The following is a 16967-nucleotide window of genomic DNA, read 5'->3' as shown; positions in this document are numbered from 1 at the left end:
TGAGTTGCACACATTCCACCGTCATGGTCAAACGACTTGTCTTTCACACGGTTCATTCCTTAAAGCAGTGTGTCCTGCTGGAACTGACAGCAGATGGAAAACCTTTCTAAATGAGTCCACACATCAATTACATCAACGCATTCTCACCTCGCTCGGCTCCCTCTCTCGCCTCACTTTGCTTTTGCTCTTTCCCACATCTCTCCATTCATCACTTCTCTGTCCTTTCTTTTCATCTGTCCTCTGATCATTCCTGCTTCTGCTTCTGTCTCACTCCTCTTGAAGTGTTGCGCAAGAGCTCATAGCTGAAAAAAAGATTACATTTTGTCATAGATTTGCCAGTAGGATGACATACACCATGCCATTATAGAAATTTATCAGCAGAGATTTTGTCACACTGTTTATGCAGACTTTACTATGTCAGCAAGCTGCTCTAGTAGGTGGGTGTTGTTGCAATGAAACAGTGACCTACAATGCATGAGGTCTGTTTCAGGAACGGAATCAAAGGTTTTCTTCGACACAAACATTACAAAGTGGGTTTTACAGCTAGTCGCCTAATTATTGACATGAGAAAAAAATGTTGAAACAGGTTGAACTTTTTTGTTTTATACACCTTTTTTTGTCGTAGCCCTCACCTTCATGTGAATGAGATGTATTGGTCCCATTCAAATGAATGAGAAGACTGTTTTTTTTCACAATATTATTGTTTATTTGAACACAACCAGGATGTTGTAGGTTTTCTGGGTAATGTTTCAAATCAATAGAGTAGAAAGTATTATGGATTAAAGGGATTTTTGCATCAAAATGATCAAATACTTTGCTTGATTAGCCTGGATTAGCCTTCATATTTGGCTATTTATCCTTAAAGTGACAGTATAGGGGATCATACAAACTACTGGCTGTAGAGTTAACTTGATTTTCAAAGCAAAAAACTTTGCGGCTCCCTCTAAAGCCAGTTTTCCGATGCCCATTCAGTTTGGCTTCTTTTTTTATTGAAACATTTTAGCATTTACTGCCACTTTTCCGCTGCTCTTTGTCAATCTTGCAACTTGAATCACTACCAGCGTCCGGCTATCTAATGGCATGAATTTGCAGGTCCATAGTTAGTCCAGCAGGCAGGTCATCCGGTCATTTCAGGCAATTGAATGCAGGTCTGTCACTTTCACAGGTATCAGACTTTTTTCTTTTGATTGTATGAGTACTTGATTTACGGAAGTCTTTTTAACAAATACTACCAAAAAGTCTTCCCTAATATGTTGCATGTTCTGGTAAATGGTTTCTCAGTAGCTGAATTTGATAGTATGCATTATAGTGATATAATAGTACACATGCAATCATAGAAAACAGACATTTTAATGCAAGTAAAATGGCTTAGAGCCACCTGGGTATTTGTAGAGAAGGGGCTTCTGGTTGAATGACAATTAGTCACTTTATGTGCAGGTAGAATTTAAGTTTACCTTCATTCTATTTCTGGTTTATTCTATAGCTGAAATCACCGGTCCTTTCCAAAAAAAAAAAATCTTCACCTAAGCAAAAACCCTATTGAAACTGTGCTGCTTCATGTTTTTTATTTCTAATGATTCAAATCCACTGTGCCATTTTTGCCACAATTTCACCATTGTGAAGTGCTGCCCAACTGTTTACAAATAGCAGAACGCCTTAGAAAATTACTGTACTATATCTGAGACCTTTTGTGAGTAGGTAGCTTTATTTGAGACTTCAGTTCAGTGTCAACAACGTTTTTAAATGCATAGAATTTTTTTAAAAAGCCTTACGTAAATTTGACTTCTGTATGACAGAATAAGCATATGCCTACTTTTGGGCCAATCCTTTGATTATATTTAAAATCTCCTCAGTTAATATTTCTTCAAGTTGTTCTTGTGTGGTAAATAAACTACTCTCACAGCATGCAACTGTGATTCCTATGAGAAACAAAAAAACTATAATTACTGATGTGGAGACTTTCATACAATTAAAAGTGCATAATTTTTGCTTTTATTTTTGAAAATGTCTTAAGTTGGATTTGTTGTCAAGAATTTGTTGTACTACAGTAGAGTTGATTTACACCTGTACGCACAATCTGAGGCTACATTAAAGCTTATTTTCATCTTCCTCTTTTCCCACTTTTTTTTCCTGTCCTAAACGGGCAGGAGACAGCCTTGTCATTTCGTCTGCGTTAAAGCTTAGCAGCACAATTCACCGCATTTGTGCTTAAGCCAAGATTTGGGTGTGTGGTTGCGAGTGTGTGTTTGTGGTGAGACCTTGACCTTGACTGCAGTCCCTAATGGAGGAGGCTGTTCTGTGAATGACTCGATCTCCCCCCGTTGTACAGCGGTATGTAGCAGCCCATAAAGCATGCTTACGTCCCACTCTGGTTTCAGGGAGTGGAGGCCTGACCCCGCCTCTTCCTCACACTCTGAAATAGCCACGTCCTTGTCCCCACACGGAGCACAGTGTGAGTCGGGGTGTGTATATATGCGGCCGTGGTTGATTGAGGAGCAGATTGCTGGTGACAGGTCACACCGCGTTCCTTCCCTCCGACCCCCCAGATTAGCGACCCGAGGCCCCCACGCCGCCCTCCCCTCCTCTGGGCCCCCACCTGTTAGGATCCCTCTGCTGCTCTGAGCTTTCCCTCTCTTACACACACACACACACACACACACACACACACATACAGCGGACAACCTGCATTCACAGAATTCTCTTATTTCTCCGTCACTCACCCTGCAGGTTATAAAGGCCATTACGAGTCATTAAGGTGCATGTGTGTGTTTGAGTGTGTGTTGCCTGGCTAGGAATGTGTGTGGGTTGAAAAGACGCCTGTCACAGCATGCTCTCATAATTGCCCTCTTAGCCAATTATCCCCCATTTAAAAGCAAATCACCTGCTCTGCTCCCGTGTCCACACAAATGCGTGCACGCACACCACACACACACACGCGCACACACACACAATAAACACCATAGAAATGTAATATTTAATACGTGTTTGTTCCTGAATGACATGTTTGTTTACTGAACTAGTGTGTTGTGTGCTGTATTACTATTTGCTGTTGGCACCATTCATACAGTTATGTCTTCTCTCTTCTTCAGATTCTGATGCACACCAAAGACATGGTTCAGAAGGTGGGTCTTTAACTAGTTCCTAATTGTATTTATTTTGAGTAAATGTAATATGAGACATAATTCAAAAATACAAATAAATTTGGAATAGTGCCACATAACATAAAATGTACCTAAAATGTATATCACAATAAATTGTTAAAGTTGTATTTTGTTACTTCTAATGTTTTTACCAGTGAATTTCACCATGTCCAGTTAAATCTTTTTACTCAAGTCTAGACAAATTGAGCTGCTAAACTAAATGGAAATGATTTTGACAGGTGTTCTCAATGTGATGAGATTAATGCCATTCAGTGTTCTTAATTTATGAAATCAGTTTTTTTCCAGTGCTTATTTGAAATTGAAGATATCTTTTATTTATTTTTATTGTCTGTTATTTGTGTGTGACTCAGATGAATCTGGAAGTCATCTATGGAGATACCGACTCCATCATGATCAACACCAACAGCAAGTCTCTGGAGGAAGTCTTCAAGCTCGGCAACAAGGTGCGCATTTCCGTTTGTATAATTCTGTGTTTACAGGTCTGTTTACAGGTCTTTTCAGGTGCTTCATTTTCACTTTATGTATATGTGTGTTTTATTCCCAGGTGAAGGCAGAAGTAAATAAGCTGTACAAACTTCTGGAGATCGACATAGACGGTGTATTTAAGTCACTTTTGCTGCTGAAGAAGAAGAAATACGCAGCCTTGGTGGTGGAGCAACATGGAGAAGGACGATATAGTGTCAAGCAGGAGCTCAAAGGCTTGGACATTGTCCGCAGAGATTGGTGTGATCTGGCCAAGGAGTGTGGCAAGTATGTTAGATAAACCCGATATAGCTACTATATATAAAGGCTGAGGTTTTGGCATTCTTACAATTAGTATCCCACTGGAACTGGTATCAAAACACTGCAAGGCATGTGAGGGAGTTCCTCCTGAATTACCTGAAGTCTTTTTTTTTGCATGGTAAAATATATTTTTCTGTTTTTCTAGCTATGTGATTGGCCAGATTTTGTCAGACCAGAGTCGCGATGTGATTGTGGAGAACATCCAGAAACACCTGGTGGAGGTGGGAGAGAAGGTAGCCAGTGGAGCCATACCGCTAAACCAGTATGAGATCCACAAGGTGAGAATCTGTATTCCTGTGTTCACATGAACAAGACAGACTAATGATTTATCTGTAGAAACTGTGTTGGGGAACCTGTTGCATTTACAGAATTTAAAAAAACTCTTCAACAAGGTTGTACAAGAATTATGAAGGAACAAACCAGAACATGTTTTGTGTGTCTCTTTCAAACTATGGGAGTGTTTATGCTATAATTTGTGCAAGTATTGTTTTTATTACTGTCCATTCATAATTGCTGTCTTATCTCCACTTCCCTCCTCTCCAGGCATTGACAAAGGATCCTCAGGACTATCCAGATAAGAAGAGTCTCCCTCACGTCCATGTGGCTCTTTGGATCAACTCTCAGGGTGGCCGTCGGGTCAAAGCTGGAGATACAATCTCTTACCTCATCTGCAAGGTGTGTATACAAGAGAGACGTAAATATCCTGTCTTACCAGATACTCATCATTTTTTAAAAATGTTTTTCAGAGTTAAGTTATATATCCACAATGCAACTCTAGAAATGCATCTCCTTTCTCCCTTAGGACGGCTCCACACTGGCTGCCAGTCAGAGAGCCTACGCTCTAGAGCAGCTTCAGAAACAGGAGGGTCTCAGTTTGGATGCCCAGTACTACCTGGCCCAGCAGATCCACCCAGTAGTGTCTCGCATTTGTGATCCCATCGAGGGCATTGACAGTGTGCTCATAGCCACATGGCTGGGTAAGTTCATAACAGGCTATGGTAGGCTACAGAAGATTTTACATTGTAACTTTAATCATGTAAGGTGTGCCTTAGAAAAATAGCAAATTACATAAATTAGTTGAAAAAATGTCAAAAGTTCAAGTGAGAGTTGTTAATTGAAATGAAACCCGGGAAGTGTTCTAATTAGTGTTGTTGACATCATTTTGCATAATAATATTATTAAATGATGAGAATTCTCATTTACATTTTCAAGACTACATAATCATATCTTCTCATACATTAACATTGACCTTCAGTGGTACTGCCAGTCCTCCTCTGCAGTAACATTGGTTCCTGTTTTGTAGTCTGTTGACAGCTGAAACAGGTAAACACAGAAAACTTTTCACAGCTAATGTCACAATAGCCTATTATTAGTACAAAATAGATGTTTCGTTGTTGTTTAGTAGTTGTAAAAATGTTGTTGGGTTGGACTCGTAACGTGTTTTCCCTGTAGTCCTGTCTGCACGTGAACATTTGTATCACTGTAGAGTTATGTGAAACAATCTGAATGAAGGGTCTTGTCTATGTCAGGCCTGGATCCAAGTCAGTTCAGAGCTCAACAACAGTACCAGAGGGAGGAGGAGGCAGATGGCATGCTGGGAGCTCCAGTTCAGCTGACTGATGAGGAGCGCTATAAAGACTGTGAGAGGTTTACTTTCACCTGCCCTCAGTGTGGCACTGACAACATCTACGATAGCGTCTTCGAAGGAGCTGTGAGTAGATGTCTACATACACACAACACTGGCTGTCAAAGTATCCCCTGTTCTTCTTCTGGTGTGTTATCGTGTTTAAGTCAGTTCTTCTTTAGACCAGAGGGCTGCATTGGAAATATTATTTAATCTATGTAGCTCCAGCTGATTCAGAAGAACACATTATGGAGTGAGAAGTGCTCTGTGTGTGCAGCACACACACAAAGAACCTCACAGAGAGATGGAGAAGATCAAAAATAAGCGAAAGCTTTTATCACTAATGGTGTGTTTCACTGGTGTAATGCATTAATCGGAGGCATGAATAAAGAGTATGACAGTGGGAGAATGGTGTTTCCAAAGGCATTTCAGTAAAACTTCCTGTGAAGGATTCATGCCTTAGTCATCCTCCATATTGTGTCTCCGTCTGTATTTTTAGACAGCTGCCTGGCTCCAATACGGACTCTGTTTTCATTGGCATAGTTTGGACTCCACAACTTGAAAAGCTTTTCCTTAACCCCTGCCGCTCTGTGGACACACACACATGCACGCTGGTTTCCTACCATTTGTCAGGCCAAGGTCGTGTGTGCATGTGTTATCAGCTTCTAATGAGGAGCAGGGCACGCAGCTTTTTCTTGTCTGGAAGACACTAATAAAACTGACAAGCCTCCGTCCTCAACTGGAGGAGAAGACTTGCATTAAATTATAACAGGAATATTACACAACACTCCTTGAAAGGATGATATCATTGCACAACTCAGCAGTTCCACTAGTAAGTTTTACTGAGAAGCATTCACACTTGCCTAACAAACAGTATATTAAGTTGGAATGCTTGTGCGTATAGAAAAAAGAAAGAAACCACCTGCCTTTAACAGAATCTGATCTTGAATCATTGGTTAGCTGTCTTTTATGAACAGTATGAAACTTCAGACCATACTCATTCTCTGATTACTGATGTTAATTTTCCACCATGCGTCAGAAGCTGGTATGCACACACATACAGAGTAACTGATAAGACAGTAAGTTAATTAAGGTGGTGAACATGGTCTAACAGCTCAGTGAGAGGGGAGGACAGATGGGCCTTGACTCCACCACTGAAACAGAGCCAGAGATGGTAGGAGGAGGCGGTGATGGATGATGGAGGACAGACAGAGGAGGAAAGTTGTTTGATGGGGGTAACGGGAGAGAGGGATGAAAAAGATTAAGTGTGGATAGAAAAAATCTGGATAGAGCTGCAGGGATTTCCACAAGTTCAGTTTTAATAGAGTGTTACGTATCCACCACGGGCAATTAAATCAGCATACTGTGAAAGCTGCACATTATCAAACCCTGACATCGATGAAAAGAGTCTGGTTAGACAGTTGACATCGTAAACCTTTTGAAATTGTTTTTACAGTTTTGCAGGAGTCTATTTAAGGTGCAGCGATGAGGCAGTGAAAATGACAGTTGGTTGGGGTGTAGACAAACACTTGGAGCAGCAAGGAGTGTTTAAAAGATACGATCCTAGTATTGAGATATTTGAACATTTCTCATAAGTCTCACACAAACACAGGACAGAAAGTACTCTGGATGTTTCATATTTTCATTTAATTGCTGAGTGATAAAATAACTGTCAAGTAAGTGGTGTGTAATTTTTAATAAATACAACTTGCTTTCGTGAGAGAGTTTGCTTATCAAAATGAAGTTTGGAATGAAACAAGAGAGATAAAAAGCGGCGGGGAGGGGGTCTGGAGAGAGAAGGGAGGTTGCTTTCATCCAGGGCAGACTGGAAAAATAAAACAAGAAGAGGAGGATAGACTGAGATGAGGAGGGTTAATGTGTGTAGCTGCCTATGAGGGAAGTCAAATGAGTCGATTGAGTCAAACTGGCAACAAATGATGTACTTTTTTCCATTAAGGAATTATGTAGGAAAGCCCAGCAGTTGACTGGGTGGGGGAAGTGACTTTTTCTTTTTTACTGCTGTCAATGCAAGTGGTAAATGGAGCTGAGGTTTTAAGGAGGAATGTACTGTGGCTACTTCTTTTATTGTATTAACTATGAGCCTTGCTGTCAAGGATACAATTCAAGGATGCTGGGGTCACTTTGACCTGTTTTCTTCAGCCTACAATAATGTTAAAATTTACTAGGCCCAGGGGTGCTTTAAGCTGTTACTCCCTCCATGTTTGACATGCTCTTTGTGGAGGTAATGGGCGAGTTAAAAGTGGAGCTGTGATTAATTCCTATATACATATATTCATGCACACTGTTGTAAATGCTCGCTCTTAACAACCACTGTACCTACACACATAAACCGTTTTAAAATCCAAATTAGATTTGTTTGGCCAAATATGCCACTAAACCCAGTTGTTTATTGCATTAGCCAATACTTCTAACTTCCTTTACAGAGCTGAATCTAGCAGTTTCCATCATCTTGATCATGGACAATGTGAGCTCACTCAGTTTGAGGACCTTTATGACTTGGATAGGCATGACACTTACTCTGTTAAATCACTAATTGAACAGTTGTGTTCAAAAATGTCTGGTTCTTTGATTTAAAAAGTCAAAGACATCATATAATCTGCAGTGTAAAAGTATTTCAAATGATGACATTTTAATATTGAATTTTGAATTAATTCTTCGACAAAAGTACTGTGATTTGACCACAACAGCATTTTTAAAGTGTTTTGTATTTTCCACCACCTGGATTCTGCATGTGAGGAAAACCAGGTCTTACAGTGTTTAGAGCACTTGTCACACTGATTGTTTCTTAGAAATTGAGATGAAATATTTAAACTCATGATCATAACATGAGTCTTTAGTATTGTGTCATTTTTCAGTCTAAGCCCTGTGCTTCTCTTTCAAAAATTGTTGAGGAAATCATTAAAAGAAAAATATGAAATGGGAATCAGAGTAGTGAAATGTACAGAATCAGCTGCTCCTCCCACTTTACAATACTAGCTTTTATTGCTGTTACCATAAGGAAACATTCCTATTTTGGGAAATATAAACTTGATTTTTGTTTAACAAAGATGTGTGAAACTAGCCCATAAGTCACTGTTTAGTGAAATTTTTTATCTTAATTAAACCTCGAGTATTGTAGATATCGGATCAAAAAATTGATGACTAAGAATGTGTCATTCAAGGACAACTTTCGATACTTCTGTGTTTCTAATACTGTATGCTACAAATTGCAGGCATGGTATGTGTGTGTCTATGTATTGATGTGTAATAATTATTCTGGAATCCTGACACAGTTTCTCTTTTTCAGGGTTTAAAGTTGGAGCCCAGTTTGTTGCGATGCTGTCACCTCCCCTGTGGAGGTTCCCCCCTCGACTACTCTGTCAACATCAGCAACAAACTTCTACTGGACATCCGTCGTCACATCAAAAAATACTACTCTGTGAGTATCTCTGTGTTTCTGGGCCAGTTTGCCTGTTATTGTAAGAATTTGATAAATGCAACTGATTCTGATTTTAAAAAAAAATAGACTCAAAATTAGACACACTGAAGCGCACAAACATTCATACAATTAGTTTTCCTTCAATATGAAATGCTGCAGCATGTTAAACAGTACAGATATCCAGCTGACAATCTGCTCTCCTGTTGTTATCTTGATTTTTACACCCTTTTCTTTCCATATATCTAGACTGTAGATGTAAAATCAGTATATTTCTGTTCTATAAAAGCTACATTTATTCTTGTTTCGCATTGTAATTGTTGCATACCACTATCTGTCAACACATTCCTAAAGAAATTAAATTAATGCTTCGGCTGACAAAATACAAGCTCAAGCTCAGAGAAGCGGAGCTGTGTATAATGAAATAGTCAAAACCTGTGAAAATTGACCTTCCACAAAGTGTCTGTGAAAGGGTTGGACTGTATTTAACACAATGGGGGATGCAACAGATGCAGTAATGTTAAAAAGATGTTGGACGAAAGATGAAGGAAACCTCAGCAGGGCACTGCGCTGACATTTTCAACCAAAGAGCACACTATGTGTGCAAAATGAAAAGAGCTCCATAAAGATTTGTAGGAACATGATCCATGAAAATACTTAAATGGCCATTCTTGCTTTGAATACCACGTTTAACATGCTCATGCTGTCGTTTTAGATGATGAGGTGAAATTTAAACGAGACATCTGGGATACTGTGCCATTAACGTATCAGTACAAACTAAAAATACAATAAATCGAACCTATCTGATTTTAAAGATCAAGCCAATTTGTCTCTTTGTGAGAAAAATTCCGTAGAATGTTGGATGATAAGCTTTACAAGGTAAATTATTCTTGCGGTTTGATACATGGACAGGTTGTTTTGTATGCAGCATGTTTGCAAGATGTGAAAATATAGATCGCCAGTTATCTACACGTGGTTGTTCCTGCACTTGGGAATTGTTGGTAACCTACAAAGAGATTTTTGCTACCCCTGAAAGAAGCGTTTTATTTTTAGATATTTTTGGAAATGTAAATATGCATAGCAACGTGATCAAATACATGTTAAATGCATTTTAGTTAAATTGTTAAGGTGGTTTATAGACTATGATAAATGCCCATCAGAAGGTACAAAGATCTGTTGAACAGAATTTTGTGAGGACATAACCATATTTAACAATTTGAGAAGTTGTACTATGTAAATGTTGGATAATTTACTTGACAGATGTCTTACCTCATGTATCCTCACACCAACATTCATGAACTATCAATAAATCTGTTAATGAACTGGTAGAGCAGATGTTAGATTAACTCTGTTGAACTAAAGATGAGTCTGCATGACGCAGGACAAAGACTAACAGTTATTTTTGTAGTAGTCCATTACTGTGTAGCTTGGGATGGTGTACAGTATTCACAGTCAGGGGCACAACTGTTGGAAACTGATGTCATGGTTGGAAAGCTCATCAGTTACATCTAACCTTTGCTGTTTCACTGAGTCAACATTAACTCAGCCTTGGGTTGACGGAGTTTAACCAGTGAGTACTTGTTTCTCTGGGAGTTATCACAGAACCTATAGGACATTTCCTTAAAACTGCCAATAGCCTGTCGCCCAACCTGGTGTCACACCAAAAAGTGGTCGTCCACTAATAATGGATTGCTGTCTACAGGACCGCATGCTGCTTGTTAAAGCTTTATTACCCAGTTGATATACATCAGCTTCGTATCTGTGTCAAATAGTCCTAATGAAATTATCTCTTGTGCAATTGTCTTTATGTCTCTGCAATATTTATCTGCTCTGTGCCTTAAATTGTAACATACGGATCATATTATCAAGATTTTAGCCAGTGAGATCATTTCTTTCGTTTATATATAAAACTCATCTGTAAATCATATATTCCAAATATAAACTAGAATATTAGATGTACCATCGGATACAGCATGAAAAGTAGTACCTATAATGTAAATATTACACCTGATAATACAATAAACTGCAGCCTTTTCTTTGGTCACAAATATTCAGTTACAGAACAGTTTCACAGAGATATACAGTGGTATGGAAAAGTTTGGGCACCCCTGATAATTTTCAAGATTTTCCTTTATAAATCACTGGTTGTTCGGATCAGCAATTTCAGTTAAATATATCATATAGCAGGCGAACACAGTGATATTTGAGAAGTGAAATGGAGTTTATAGGATTTACAGAAAGTGTGCAATAATTATTTAAACAAAAGTAGACAGGTGCATAAATTTGGGCACCCCAACAGAAAAATTACATCAATATTTGGTAGATCCTCCTTTTGCAGAAATAACAGCCTCTAAACGCTTCCTGTAGCTTCCAATGAGGGTCTGGATTCTGGTTGAAGGTATTTTTGACCATTGTTCTCTACAAAACATCTCCAGTTCAGTCAGGTTTGATGCTTTCCGAGCACAGACAGCCCGCTTTAAATCACAGCACAGATTTTCAATAATATTCAGGTCTGGGGACTGAGATGGCCGTTCCAGAACGTTGTACTTGTTCCTCTGCATGAATGCCTTAGTAGAATTTGAGCAGTGTTTAGGGTCGTTGTCTTGTTGAAGTATCCGGCCCCGGCGCAACTTCAACTTTGTCACTGATTCTTGAACATTGTTCGCAAGAATCTGCTGATACTGACTGGAATCCATGCGACCTTCAACTTTAACAAGATTGCTAGTACCTGCACTGGCCACACAGCCCCACAGCATGATGGAACCACCACCAAATTTTACTGTGGGTAGCAAGTGTTTGTCTTGGAATGCTGTGTTCTTCATCCACCATGCATACCGCCCCTTGTTATGTCCAAATAACTCAATTTTAGTTTCATCAGTCCATAGCACCTTATTCCAAAATGAAGCTGGCTTGTCCAAATGTGCTTTAGCATACCTCAAGCGACTCTGTTTGTGGCATGTGCGCAGAAAAGGCTTCTTCCGCATTACTCTCCCATACAGCATCCCCTTGTGTAAAGTGCACTGAATAGTTGAACGATGCACAGTGACACCATCTGCAGCAAGATCATGTTGTAGGTCTTTGGAGCTGGTTTGTGGGTTGAGTTTGACTGTTCTCACCATCCTTCGCCTCTGCTTATCTGAGATTTTTCTTGGCCTGCAACTCCGGGCCTTAACTAGAACTGTGCCTGTGGTCTTCCATTTCCTCACTATGTTCCTCACAGTGGAAACTGACAGCTGAAATCTCTGAGCTATCCTTCCCCTAAACCATGATGTTGAACAATCTTTGCTTTCAGGTCATTTGACAGTTGTTTTGAGGCTCCCTTGTTGCCACTCTTCAGAGAAGATGCAAAGAGGAGAACAAATTACAATTGGCCACCTTAAATACCCTTTCTCTTGATTGGCTTCACCTGTGTATGTTGGTCAAGGGTCAATGAGCTTACCAAACAAATTTTGTCTTCCAATAATTAGTGCTAAAGGTATTCAAATCAATAAAACAACAAGGGTGCCCAAATTTATGCACCTGCCTACTTTTGTTTAAATAATTATTACACACTTTCTGTAAATCCTATAAACTTCATTTCACTTCTCGAATATCAGTGTTCGTCTGCTATATGATATATTTAACTGAAATTGCTGATCCGACCAACCAGTGATTTATAAAGGAAAATCTTGAAAATTATCAGGGGTGCCCAAACTTTTCCATACCACTGTACCTTTTCTATTACTGCAGACACAAATTTCCTTGTATTTGCATGATTTTACTGACATATTATGCATTCTCTTTGTGCCTGTCATTCAGGCTGTTCATTAAAACGTGCTGCGTGCATGATCCAGGACTGTGATCACTGACTGGTCCCACATACTGGATATAAGAACTTTTCAACATGGCAGAATAAAGCTTGCTATCAGAAATTTCAGTGTTGTAGCAGCAAATCTCACAGACACACACATATTACACAAGAGTGCCCACAAGCATCTTTACTGTCTTAGCAGATGCCGTAAACAGTCACTGAGCAATTATGTGATTCATAATCCAAATAGTTGATTATTTCATTAGTTGATAGATTTTTCAACTGTCAAAATAGCGATTACTTGCAGTTCTATTAGAGAGAAACTACTGAGAAAATAATATATAGTCTATAGTGTAGTCTACCTGCTGAGGACTTTGTTTTACTTCTCTCTTGCTTTCAAAAGTTGCCAGTGTCACTCTGATTTGTGTTGCTATAGTATCTGCACACTGATATCTACAGACTGGTAGATTCCTTTTAAACACAGTAGAGACCACAGTGCAGAGGTCTGGTTGCCACCATACTCAGCCCTCAGCCCCGAGAGTGAATCAAACTGGATGCCAGTGTTGTCTTTGTAGAGGACTTTCTCTCCCGGTAGCTTCCAACACCTTCGTCTTCAGCGAGTGGAATGCACTGTATGTAAAAGTGTGTGTGCGTGGGGGGGTAACTCTCCCACAGTGCTGAACAGAAATCAATTAGTGTGGTGAATGTGTGGGGAGCGAGTCCCCCTCAGCCCCTTTGTCATGATGTGTGAAACAGCTGCTGCCACTGAATACTTACACGTCACACAGCAACAGACACACACACACACACACACACACACACACACACACCACTGTAGGCTGAACAGCCGTGGACTCTGCACACACAGCGGGGCAATGAAGAGGGGTAATATTGTGTAATTAAGGATTCCTTTCAGGCCGAGGGAGAGTTCAAATAGAGCTGTTTGTCTGGCCAGATAGAGTGAAAGCTCTGTACCTCTGTGTGAGTGCGTGTGTGTAGGTGTGTGCGCAGATGAATATATGTACATGTGTGTTGGCGTCTTGAGCTCAGACCACAGAGACATTAATCATTAGTGAAATTACCTCCTGCCCCCCAAACCACCCTGATCCCCGCGATTATCAATAAACCTGCACCCTGAGAACGGGCAAACACTTGTTCCACACACACGCGCACACACACACACACACACACACACACACACACACACACACACACACACACACACACACACACACACACACACACACACACTGTTGTCATCCTTCCCTCCTCTTGTCCCGCTGTCTTTGGCAAAATGAGAGATTCGGTTGTTTCCTGAAACACCCAATTCTTTTTTCCTTTTTTTTTTTAAAACCCCTCCCATCTAACCACCGTTGCCATGGCATTTAACAAATTATTGCAATTACCCTCGTCATGCGGGTCGCCCCTGGAAACGGGCTGAGGGGCAAGAGAAGAAAGGGGGAGGGAGAGAGAGAAAGGGTGAATGAAGACCAGGGAAGGTGATAATCCTGTTTTGAACAAAAGGTCAAATTGTTGAATAGAGAAGCTTTGATTAAGCGGAGGAGGTACAAAGTGGAACCGTTTGAGCTCTTTTCACTGTGTGCGTTTGTGTGAGGGAGTGCGTGTTTGTGAAGTAGACCGATTTTTAGGTCTATTCACTTTTAGAGCTGGAAGTGTTGACCGCTGAAGCACCAAAACCAGCTAGAGGCCCGTGTGGTGCTTCTGCATGCGAGTGTGGCAGGTGGATTCCTTTGCGACAGGAGTCATAACAGAGTGGCTTCTCCACTGTGCTGACATTAACAATGGAGCTCAAATGATTAATCAGTTAGTCAATTATTTTAATTGACAGAGCATTGTTTATCAGTAGTCATTTTTATGAGCGAAAAAAGCCAAAATTCCACTAGTTATTGCTTAACAAGTGGGAATATTTGCTGTTTGGTCAGCAAAGTAAGCTGTTTAAAGGCAGCACATTTACTTTACAACAGTTTATAACCTACGGCTAACTTTCGATCATTCAGTCTTGATTTTTTTTTGTACTAACATTTACAAAATGACAAAAAAAAACACTTCACAAGTTCCGGTAATCCAATCAAAAACTCACATTTTCAGTTTCACAATGATCCAAAATGGAACCAAGGAGCAGAAAAGTAGCACCTGAAGAGATGGAACTGCGCAAAACCAGCAATTTCAAGACTTTTTCCGACACTTTTTAGGGAGATTAATCAACCGAAAATTATCAACAGATTGTTTTTCGATAACAGCTAATACTAAAAACTATCGTCAATCGCAGCCGTAATTAACAATACAGACCCCAAACAAGCAAACACAAAAGGGATGAATGGAGGGAAGGAGGTTCAGACTGGGACTGCAACTAATATTTTTTTGTCATTATCGGTTAATATGTTCCTTATTGATCAGTAAATTTTCTTGTTATTTGTATGTCAGAAAAGAGTTTTTTTTTTTTTTTTTTTTAAATCACAAATTCTCAGAAGCCAAGTCTTTGAATTGCTTATTCTTTCAAATTAGCAGTTCAAATGGAATGTTTTGCTTGATGAATGACTGGCTTTATAAATGGAATACTGACTCTGACTGTACTATGTAGCCATTTTATTAAGACATTCATGGTTAGAAACAGCAGCACCCGGACTGTGGAATTATTCAAAAACATCACTTTCTTTACTTAACGCAGACAGCTGACACCTGAACCTTTGAGCCCAACATTGAGGGCTTCTGGTGGCTCTTTTGTCCACTCAGGGGGCAGTTTACTGGCATGGTTTGGGTCCAATTTCCCATTAGATGGAAGCATGCCTGTAGATCAATACAAACCTTTACCCTATGATAAGACATTTCTCTCCTAATGGGAGTGGTCTCTTCTAGGATGATACTGCCCCCATCCAGAGCATATGAAGGATCACTGAATGGCTTTATGAGTATAAAAATAATGTAAATCATATGTTGTGGCCTTCACAGTCAATATCTTTGGGAAATTTTGGACCAATGTGTTAGACAGCCCTTTCGACCATCATCATCAAAACACCTAATGAGGGATTATGTTCGGGAATAATTGCTTTTAGAGTCAATGCCAAGACACATTGAAGCAGTTTTGGTCGCAGATGGTGACCCAACACCTTTCTAAGACACTTTATTTTGGTTTTTCCTTTAATTTGTCACCTGTCTTTACATTCCTACAGCTTCAAAAGAAATATACAGCAATATAGAGGATATTGAAGCCCAAGTCCCCAAAGTGTAACAACGTAGCAGAACAGAGAGGTTTTGGAAGAAATGGGAGTGTTAAAAGAAATGAGCAGACAAAGAAGAGGAAGGAGAGGGAGGGTATATTTCGTGGTGGGCCATGTCGTGGCCTGGTCTTGCCTCTGTTTGGTTAAATTATGTGGAACTCATTTGACGTCTGCATTCAGTGTGTCAGGTATCCACTGCTGTAATTATGCAATTATGAGTCTTTATTCTCTCGCGTCCGACTGTACTCCCCACCCCCATCCCCGCTCTGGCAAAATGCCTCAATTAGATGTTTTTTGTTTTTTTTTTCACCCTGCCTTGCTCCTGATGTGCTTCTTGTTTTCAGTTCTTTCTACATGGCTCACGGCTCTGCTGCACTTAGTCTTAACTTAATTTTCTTTTATTTTCATGTGTGTGGCTTGTATGGATGGGCTGGGGTTACAGTAGTAGAGCAGAAGGGCATTCTGGGTAGCAGTTGTACCCTTGAACCTCTTCAGTCTTTGCCTTTTTAATTCAGTTTAATGCATGTGAATGGTGACAGATTAATATGTTTGTACTCACACTGAATGTGTTGTTGTGAATTTGTTCCATGGGAACAGCAGTGTGTACCAAAGCTTGTGCCATAAGAAATATACAAAAAAAGACTGCGATCAAACAGTTTTCCTTATCTCCCACCTCCACAAACCATTGTCTGTCTTTATCAGAGACAGTGAAGCAGTCTCATTTCCCATGATGCTCAGCTCTTTGCACAAGAGCAGCAGAGGTGTTAAGATAATTAGTCCTGGAGCTGTGGTTTGTGGGTAAAGCTGTGAACTCTGGGACTTTCTAATTGATTTGGGACATGTGTGTGTGTTTGGTTTTCTTTTAGAGGAGATTGGCTTGATCTGTGTGTGTATCTGACTGTGTGTTTATAAGTGTGTGTTTGGACGACACAAA

General features: G+C 39.9%; 1 protein-coding gene across 4 annotated transcripts in view; it reads left to right on the top strand.

The window, feature by feature from the left end:
• Positions 1 to 16967, top strand: part of pola1 (polymerase (DNA directed), alpha 1) — a 62687-nt gene that overhangs the window by 24510 nt on the left and 21210 nt on the right. For all 4 annotated transcript variants that reach the window (XM_023297784.3, XM_035942716.2, XM_023297783.3 and 1 more), the window contains 8 exons: positions 3090 to 3122; positions 3512 to 3604; positions 3706 to 3911; positions 4090 to 4222; positions 4488 to 4619; positions 4747 to 4921; positions 5474 to 5655; positions 8876 to 9007. In XM_023297784.3, the coding sequence (XP_023153552.2) occupies positions 3090 to 3122; positions 3512 to 3604; positions 3706 to 3911; positions 4090 to 4222; positions 4488 to 4619; positions 4747 to 4921; positions 5474 to 5655; positions 8876 to 9007 (1086 nt within the window). The remainder of the gene's footprint in view (positions 1 to 3089; positions 3123 to 3511; positions 3605 to 3705; positions 3912 to 4089; positions 4223 to 4487; positions 4620 to 4746; positions 4922 to 5473; positions 5656 to 8875; positions 9008 to 16967) is intronic.

This window comes from Amphiprion ocellaris, chromosome 22, assembly GCF_022539595.1.
Source record: "Amphiprion ocellaris isolate individual 3 ecotype Okinawa chromosome 22, ASM2253959v1, whole genome shotgun sequence".
NCBI classification, from domain to species: domain Eukaryota; kingdom Metazoa; phylum Chordata; class Actinopteri; family Pomacentridae; genus Amphiprion; species Amphiprion ocellaris.
The sequence above is the reverse complement of the archived record's forward strand: the minus strand, read 5'-3'. Positions and strand labels throughout refer to the sequence as shown.